The 10000-nt window shown below is 42.9% G+C and overlaps 1 protein-coding gene and 1 pseudogene across 1 annotated transcript; one reads left to right on the top strand and one right to left on the bottom strand.

Annotated features, from left to right (window-relative positions):
* Positions 1-265: 265 nt before the first annotated feature.
* Positions 266-811, bottom strand: LOC141485979 (histone H3). The gene has a single exon (XM_074183740.1). It carries the CDS (start codon positions 689-691, stop codon positions 281-283), a length of 411 nt encoding a protein of 136 aa, XP_074039841.1. The 5' UTR covers positions 692-811; the 3' UTR covers positions 266-280.
* Positions 812-7728: 6917 nt separating this feature from the next.
* Positions 7729-8134, top strand: LOC141485978 (histone H2B-like; annotated as a pseudogene).
* Positions 8135-10000: the final 1866 nt, after the last annotated feature.

The following is a 10000-nucleotide window of genomic DNA, read 5'->3' as shown; positions in this document are numbered from 1 at the left end:
TTACTTAACGATATTTTTTCCTACGCAACGAGACATCCGAATCATCGTTATAGATTTATCTGGATCGACGATTTCTTAAAAATAATTACTTGTGCGAATTCAACTGTCGATAGAAATAGAAAATGAAGAAAAAAAAATCGGACTTTTTCATAACGAAAATCCACATATATAAATTACACGCCAGGGTAGAGTATCGAATACGAATTCTTTTCAAATATAAATTGTGGTTCTGAAAAGAACCGTTTTTTCTTTCATTACTTCGTCGTACTATTCGATTTTATTAAGCACGTTCTCCGCGGATTCGTCTAGCCAATTGAATATCCTTTGGCATAATAGTAACACGCTTAGCGTGTATAGCGCACAAGTTGGTATCTTCGAAAAGGCCTACCAGATATGCTTCGCTAGCCTCTTGTAGAGCCATAACGGCTGAACTTTGGAATCGCAAATCAGTTTTAAAATCTTGGGCGATTTCTCTTACTAATCTCTGGAATGGTAGTTTTCGGATTAATAATTCCGTACTTTTTTGGTAACGACGAATCTCTCGAAGAGCGACAGTACCGGGTCTGTATCTGTGAGGTTTCTTAACTCCTCCAGTAGCGGGTGCGCTTTTTCGGGCGGCTTTAGTAGCCAACTGCTTTCTAGGGGCTTTACCTCCGGTAGATTTGCGAGCTGTTTGCTTTGTACGAGCCATCGTATACGAATAGTTCCTCAGTCGAACGACAAATACTGATTAGTGAGCCTTCACGATCGGTCGTTAACAGTTTTATTCAGGTATAAGGATAGGGAACTTCTACCATTGGTTGAATCGAAGAAAGTGGGCGTGTCCCCCAAAAACAAGACAAAACCAGCTTTCCAGCGCCGACGGCCTTCAGTTGTTCTCGAGCATTCGAAGTAGTAATAACGTATTTCGCTCGTACTTTTTTTCTCTATAATCTTCCGTTTGTATTACACAAAATGACTGGTAGAGGAAAAGGAGGAAAGGGATTAGGAAAAGGCGGAGCAAAAAGACATCGCAAAGTGTTGCGAGATAATATTCAAGGAATTACGAAGCCTGCCATCAGAAGATTAGCTCGTCGTGGAGGTGTAAAACGTATATCCGGATTGATATACGAAGAAACTCGTGGAGTACTCAAAGTATTTCTCGAAAATGTTATCAGAGATGCGGTAACATATACAGAACACGCCAAAAGAAAAACCGTCACGGCCATGGACGTAGTATACGCTCTCAAACGTCAAGGGCGTACATTATATGGTTTCGGCGGTTAGATTCATATTCCGACGAGAAATTTAAAAAAAAAAAACGGTTCTTTTCAGAACCACAATTTGTTTTCAAAACGAATTCGATTTATATACTTTACTTTGGTGTGAGTAATAATTAACGAATTACCAAATTAAATTCGAACGATATACCCATCTAATTTTAAGCATTATCTGTCATTCTTTTGATTACCTGAATAATTGCTTCATTTTATCCTGTATACTTAACGAAATTATTAATTTCAACCTTACTACATCTGTATACGAAGAAGAAAAGAGAAGAACGATCTGTACAATTAGATTATATACCACTCGGTTTCTAAATCTATAGGACAGGGAAGCTACTGGTATCTAGCTAGCTAGCTAGGTAGCTCCCAAACTATTCAATTATTCACCAATAGAAATTACATATGAAACTTTTCTGAAACGCCGCTTTAAAACGCGATACCATTTGTACGTAAAGAAAAAATTGAAAAAATGAATATTCATAAACTGATCGAAGGTTAATGAACCACTGTCCAAATATTATTGTTTTATGCTTATAATATTCATCTATCCCATTTCACAAATTACTATGAATAATAATAACAACCTATTTTTATATACTCGTCATTCATTTCTGCAGATATTGAAATGTATGTATGCATTCATCTATGCTATATAATTTAATTAGGTATAATTTTTTTCATTTATTCATTCCAATTTACTCATGATTGTCTATATTGTAATTCCACGAACAAGAATGTATAATATTTCTATGGATATTGTTATGTTTATTCATTTGTATACCTAAATCTGATATTACTGCATACATTTTATTTTCATCACGAATAAACGTACAGACATTCTGATATTTGATTTCAGCAAATAGAAATCACTTGTTTCGGCACGAAAATAAGAAGTTGAACAATAATAATATTATTAATCATGTATACATGTATACGTAAATATGCGCAAGCAAGAAAGAAACAATCGCATATCGTGCTGCGTCAACAATTGTATCGAAAAGCGATGACAAGAAAATAAAAAAAAAATATATGCAATTGTCGAATTCATTAGAGAAAATCGTTGTGGCCCTGATAAGGGCCGATATTTTATTTGTCGCTTTCCTCTCTCAGGAAATGTGTACTTATGCCTTCTTTTCGGTTTTTTTCGGTAACAAAACCGCCTGAATATTGGGCAAAACACCACCTTGAGCAATGGTTACTCCTGATAACAATTTATTGAGTTCTTCGTCGTTTCGAATGGCCAGCTGTAAATGTCTAGGAATGATACGGGTTTTTTTGTTATCGCGAGCCGCATTACCGGCCAATTCCAAGACTTCAGCTGCCAAATATTCCATTACTGCGGCTAAGTAAACCGGGGCGCCGGCACCAACTCGTTCGGCATAATTTCCCTTACGAAGGAGTCGATGAATACGTCCTACTGGGAATTGGAGTCCAGCCCGACTGGAACGGGACTTTGCCTTTCCCTTAACTTTACCTCCTTTTCCACGTCCAGACATGTCGAATCGTAGATTAGTATTATATATCGGATAAATTTAAAGAATTCACTGAGAATTATTCGATGTTGCTCTAACAGTAGCTTTCTATACAATGATTTCTATATAGAATCGACCTGTATTAATACCGTCCTACCGACCAATGGGCGTTCTCGAACGCTCAACTTTCCGGTGGGCGGAGCCTACTAGAGTTCCAGTTACTATCTGAAATAGTGACGACAGAGTGGCGTCTTTTACACTGTCAAAGTGACAACGTAAAGATTTTGCTGCGAAAAATTTTTGATAATTTTGGTGTTTCTGTTAGATGATCAGCCATTTACCAGTGGTAGTTCTGTTGTGTTAGTTGTGTGCGTGTTATAGTGCGCAAGAATCTTCAAAACTTCTGGTGAGTACGTTTAGATTTGTCATTTTCGTTACTGTTCACTGTGCTCACGCCTGAAAGTTTCCAATTTAGTTATGTCCACTGGCAGTATGGAGGAACTGCTTCGCGGTCTGGCTGGCAGGGAAAAAGCCGAGATTGTTAGCATTGTATGCCAACTAATCTCGTGCTTCGGCCTGAGCCAGGCAGATCTGCAGGCAGTGCATTACCAGTCCCTGGGGCCAGCCGTCAAATTTTGACGGATGAAAATCAGGGAGTGGCTAATACCCCAACTGATAGTGAAATTTCAGCTCGCGATTTTGAAAACGCCAGCGTTCTTTCCTTCTCCTCATCGACGTCGAAGAAACGTCGAATCAATGAAGATTTTCCTCCTCTACCCGATATATCCAGCCACAAGGTAAGTGAATGGATTCTGAAAGAAAAACCTAAAAGAAAGTCAAGGCCAAGAAAATATCAGAAAAAGCTATTATTGACAATGTGAGAGAAGAGGCTCGAAATTATTTATACTGAGTCCGAGACCTCACATCAACCTACCCAAATCCGGTAGATGAGTTGGCCACTACAAGTGGTATTGAAAAAAATGAAGATATGGAACAAGATTCATTTTGGCAAATGACAGTGTTTCCAACTCAGGAAGTACTGTCAAATCAGTTCATGGGGAGGAGCCTGGTACCGCCCCTCTCACTCAAAATCAACGGCTAAGAAAGCCAAAATCCACCTATTGTTGTCCGTCAGAAGGACAAATGGGTATCCTGTTGAAGCTGACGACTCAGGAGAACATTAAGTTCTCTAAAGCCGTCAACTTGCATGATGGCATAAAGGTCCAACCGAGACTCCTGACGACTATCGTCGGCTGTCTAGATTGTTGGTGAAGGAAAAGATTCCTCACCACACTTATTCGTCCCTGAAGAACGGCAAATCCGTGCTGTTTTCAGGGGAGTGCCAGAACATCTGGCGACAGAAGACGTTCGTGAGGAGCTCGAAGCCAGAGGCTTTGATCTCGCATCTGTAACGCGTATGAAGCGGTACAACAAGCCCATGCCGATGGTTCTTGTCTATTGAGCAGGGACCAAAGGCACATCTTCGAGGTCAAGGAACTCCTGAGCATGAAGGTACAGGTTGAACCTCAGTATCCAAAGTTTCGGTGGGTCAGTGCCACCGATGTCAACGTTTCGGCCACTGTCAACGTAAACTGTCTAGCAGTCCCCATCTGCGTAAAGTGCGCCGGCAGGCATCTAACCAATGCCTGCAAAAAGGCTAGGACTGACCCCCGAAATGTAATAATTGTAAGGGGGCCCACACGCCAACTACCGTGGATGCCCGTCATACCCGAAGGTACAACAAAAGGGGAAGTCTTCTGCAAGGAAGCCAACCCCTCCAACAAGACCTGTGGGATCTGGTCGCGTTCAAGAGGGGGTCAGCTTTGCAAGGGCTGCATCCAAGGGTGCCAACAGTTCTGCAAAGCCTGCCCCCTCTCAACCTGGGCCTCTCCTCAGACGCAGGGGGTTTCAGACATCTGTTCCGCATTGGATCAGATGAAAAAGTTGTTCGTACAATTCCCCGTGTTACAGAAAATGTTCACGGTGAATACTGACGTGTTAACTGGAACTGCCAATGTCTAGACAACCAACGTTGCCTAGATCTCTTAAGATAGTTTTTTGGAATGCTAATGGCATTCGTTCAAAGAAACTAGACTTTGAAAACTTCCTGATAGACAATAACATCGATGTAGCTCTAATACAAGAGACGCATCTGAGGAACGAATCTATTGTCATTCCAAACTACAGATTCTTTCATAGAGAACGTGTTGGACGTGCTGGAGGGGGGATTGGCATTCTTGCCAAACGATCTCTTCAGTGCGTACAATACGGCATTGACAGTGCCCGTTTACACGGAACTGAGGCTGTAGGTGTCGAAATTCGATGAGCAGGGGTTGTCATAGAATAATCTCGGTCTACAATCCCCCGAGCGTTCGATTACTCCCTGAATCACTGGATGAACTGCTGATGGGAAGCGACACTCCGACAATTGCTGCTGGTGACTTCAATGCCAAGCACAGACCATGGAGCAGAGCCACTAATCGAAACGGCCAGGCGCTCCATGCGCATGTTGACAGACATGAATATCTAGTGCTGGGACCAGATGAGCCTACGTACTATCGCGGGCAGACTAGGCCTGATGTACTAGACATTGCGCTTCTCAGAAATGTCTCTCTGACTAGCGAAATTTACGTTCTGTCGGAATTGGACTCCGATCATAACCAGTAGTCCTGGTATTGGGCGATGAACTTCCTCCCCCTGGTTATTGCGTGAGATCTAAGACGGATTGGGATATCTTCACAGCCCAACTCGAAGAGATGCGCGCCCTCCTGAGGTACTCGACTCTCCTGACGAACTCGACGCGGCAGTGGAGCGTTTCGAGCTTTCCGTGAATGATGCTCTTCGAGCGGCCACCTCCAGGGAAGAGTGTCCGCTGAGGAGCTATAATGAGTTTCCCCCCGTATCAAAGCTTGATACGGGAGAGAAATCGTCTGAGAAGGCTCTATCAGCGAACCCTTTTCCCAGGGGATAAAACTGCGGCAAACAGGTTGGCCAATCAAGTCAAGCAGGCCACCATTGATCATCGAAACGAAAGGTGGGAAGAGCTGTTGGAATCCTTTGAACCTGGGAGTGACGAGCTTTGGCGAGTCACTCGCAGGCTTAAGGGGAAAGAAGACTGCTCTCTCACCCATTCACGGAGAGCGCGGAGTGTGCTACTCCCCGCCGACAAAGCGTTAGCCTTTGCTGACACGATGGAACGTCAGTTTCAGCTTAACGTTGATGATGATGACGACATTGATCGTGATATGCTGTTGGAAGACCGGGTTCACCGACTCCTCAGGGAGGATGACGATGACGACATCCGTCCAGCTTCTGTGGAAGAGCTGAAGGGATATATTAAAGCCGCAAAGGCTAAGAAAGCACGGGAGCTGATTCAATAACTAACAAGTTGTTGAAGAAGCTCCCGGACAACTGCGTTGAGTGCTTACTGAATATAATTAACAGTTCGCTGTCCCTCAGATACTTCCCAGCAGATGGAAGCATGCGGTCGTTGTCATGATCCCAAAACAGGGTCAGAACCCGCTGTTCCCACAGAACTATCGTCCGATAAGTCTACTCTCTTCGGCGGCTAAGCTGGCTGAAAGAGTTGTTCTCCAAAGGCTCAACGAAGAAGTTGAGGACCGAAATGTTCTGCCTGATGAGCAGTTCGGCTTTAGGAGGGACCACTCCACTGAGTTACAGGCTCTAAGGTTGGTCGAAAACACAATCAGCGAATTGAACACAAATAAAAAAGTGCATATCGTCCTATTAGATATCTCGAAGGCCTTCGACCGAGTTTGGCACGAAGGTCTTCTGCATAAGCTAAACACATTCGACCTACCTCGGGGCCTGATCCGGTGGATCGGGTCTTTCCTGAAAGGTAGGACATTTCAGGTTAGAGTAGAGGGATCTCTGTCTGATAACGAGAGATCCTTGCTGGAGTGCCACAGGGGGCCGTGCTCTCTCCGACGTTATACTCACTCTACACCAGTGACCTTCCGAGGCACGAGCGTGTGAAAATATCTCTCTTTACGCTGATGACACGGCTCTCCTCTCGTCTTCCATGGGTCGGGAGCTCGGTGTCGTCTATATGCAACGTGCATTGGACGACCTCGAGCGCTGGTACCTTGACTGGAAGATTCGAGTGAACCCGGATAAGACTCAGGCAATAACCATGGGAAGATTGAAATCTTCTCGGCCAGGAAAGTGAGAATCTCTGGAAGGGAGATTGACTGGCAAGCGCGGGTAAAGTACCTCGGCCTTCTGATAGACCGTAGTAGACTCACTTGGAACCCGCACATAATGTCCGTCAAATCTAAGATCGAGGGTCGGATAGCACGTCTGTACCCTCTGATAAATAGAAAATCAAAAATGAGTCTAAAAAACAAAATTACCATCTACAATACGATGTTCAAGTCTGTCATCATGTATGCTTCAGGCGTATGGGGACAAGCGGCTCCGACCAATATTTCCATTTTGGAAACATTACAAAACAAGCTAATGAGGATGATTGTGAATGCTCCTTGGTTCGTGCGGAACGATGCCATCCGCAGAGATTTGCAGCTCCTTCCATTCGGCAGTCCATTCAGTCGAGAAATCAAAGAGTTTTTGATACGCAGGAAAACTCATGAAAACCTATTAGTCAGGGAAGCTATGGATTACGCTATAGACGACCCCTCTCGATATAGAAGGCCCCGACACTCTGTCGTATGAGGCCCCTATATCCTCGATGAAAGATGAACAACGTTTTCATCCAATTCACCCCATCCAGGCAGGGGTACATCGTGAAGGGCGGTACTGATGTCTGAGGACATTCTTGCCGCCATACCAACAACATCCATTCAGTTATGACCCGTTTGTCCTTCTGACAAACATCAGTTAAAAGGGTAAGGGAGCAGGTCTCCAATCCTGAACGAAACCAAGATGATCGGCAGGCGTCTTTTACACTGAGTCGAAAGCAAACTGCACGATAGTACTTGGTTGTTTGATATTGACGAAATTAAATTTTCAGAATGCCACCCAAAGTAGTGGAAAGGCTGCGAAGAAGGCCGGAAAGGCCAAAAGAATATATCGAAGACCGATAAGAAAAAGAAGAGGAGGAGGAAGGAAAAGTTACGCAATTTATATCTACAAAGTATTGAAACAAGTCCATCCGATACCGGAATATCCAGTAAAGCGATGAGCATCATGAACAGTTTCGTAAATGATATATTTGAGCGTATCGCAGCGGAAGCCTCCCGTCTTGCTCATTATAACAAGCGATCGACTATTACGAGCAGAGAAATTCAGACTGCAGTACGTCTGTTACTTCCTGGTGAATTGGCGAAGCACGCCGTCAGCGAAGGCACCAAAGCAGTTACGAAATATACCAGTTCGAAATAATTTACTTATTCCGGTCTACGATATACATTCTTAAAAAAAACGGTTTTTTCAGACCACAAAATATTTATGAAAGAATTCTTACAATATCGTTTCGACGCTGAATGATAATTTATTTTTGCTAGGGCGCTAGGTCTCACTCGGTTGGGTTGCCTTGTTATCAGTACATTGTTACCTCCTTTCGTGAACGCGCGATGATAATAAATAATTTTGCCACCTATATTTAGATGGTGCTTACCTACCTATCAACCTAAAAAGTTAACGTTCGTTACTGTTATATGTCATGTACTCTATTACTTATGTTATTTTTTAACGTGTTTTTTTTTATTTACGTGCTAATATGTTGTCTAAAAACGTTTATGATTAGCATTTCTGATTTCGACTATAACATTGACGATTTATATATTTCGGGTGGGGGTGGTGTGTATTACTCCGTTATAGATAGAGCTCACAGTATCGTCGTTCGTTCGTTCGTTCGTTGTGTTGTAGTATCGACCTTTTTATTGAAAGTATATTACGATGATTATTCTTATCGAATATAACATTAATAACGTTCGTTATTATTCGAATGCCGTTTTCATCGAAACACTTTTATAGGGATAATTTTTGAAAATGTTGATGCTATTAGAAGCGTCGTTCTTGGTTATAGTCTGTTATGAAGGTAGACACGAGGTCTCTTCGATGCCTATTCACTCGTGTATTTATCGAGTATTATCGGCTAATGTATCATGTGTTTTATAGACAGTCGCGCCTATGATATTTATTCGAAGGTTCCTTCCAGATCATCGATTACGAGTATTTTCGGAAAGGAATTGTCTGGAGTTACGTCAAAATCATCAATACTTCATATTCATTGTAATTTACTGTGAGTTGTCGAGGTTTATATTAGCTTTTTCTTATCAGAAAATATTTTCGGAATACGTAGAATCTATCCACGTTATTGTGCTAGTCGAAGTCTAAATAGGAAACCGGCATTGATTTCGTAAAGAAGTTGATGCGAACATTTCGACAGCAGAATGGAAGCCGTCATATCGTGTCTAACGAGAATGTCGAGCGTTCAGTCTCCCGTCCGCCTGTGCTTCGACCCAGAATATTTAAACAAACGGAACACCAGAGGACTACATCTTCTCTCTAGACGCCTAACGAGTGTAGCATCTATCTTCGAGAATATATTGTCAGTTGTTTTTTTACTATGGCAGACATAGAAAATCAGAATTCTTCGGCTTCGGCTAATTCATCTTCGTCGCCGCAGGCACAGTCTACTGCGAAGAAAGAAGAAAGTTAAAAATCCAAGAGTAAACCTCTCACCACCTACGTCGGAAATGGTTAATAACGCTATTAAAGGATTGAAGGAACGGGGTGGTTCCTCTTACAAGCCATAAAAAATATATTGCGGCGAATTATAAGGCTGACGCAGAAAAAAGTGGCACCTTTCATCAAGAAATATCTTAAATCTGCGGTGCTTCCGGTTCATTAGTACAAACTAAAGGAAAAGGTGCATCGGGGTCGTTCAAATTGGCATCGGATCTTCTGGTTCGGCAAAACCGTCGGCTACCGAAAAAGAAAACGTCCGGTACGGCCGGTGCGAAGGCCAAAAAAACTCCCGTTAAACGCGTAGCTGGTTGAAAAAGCTAAAACCGGCAAGAAGGCTGCTGCATCACCGAAGGTAAGAAAGCCTCTCCGGAAAAGAAAGGGTGCCGCAGCCAAGCTAAAAAGGTAACTGCCGAGGATAAAAAGACCGTGCTTCTAAGGTTTCGTCGCGACTTCTGCTAGTAAAACCAAGTCTCCTTCGAAAGCAAAGAAAACTAACAAAGGACCAACAAAAAAGCCGAAAGCACCCAACCGAAAACCGCGAAAGCGACCCTGCATCGGCATCTTCTCCGAAAGCCAAAAAAGCTGCCTCTC

This window comes from Leptinotarsa decemlineata, unplaced genomic scaffold (genome assembly GCF_025532065.1).
Source record: "Leptinotarsa decemlineata unplaced genomic scaffold, Ldec_3_MD MMD2_tig00026342_RagTag_RagTag, whole genome shotgun sequence".
Taxonomy (NCBI): domain Eukaryota; kingdom Metazoa; phylum Arthropoda; class Insecta; order Coleoptera; family Chrysomelidae; genus Leptinotarsa; species Leptinotarsa decemlineata.
This window is presented reverse-complemented; position numbering and strand designations above follow the sequence as displayed.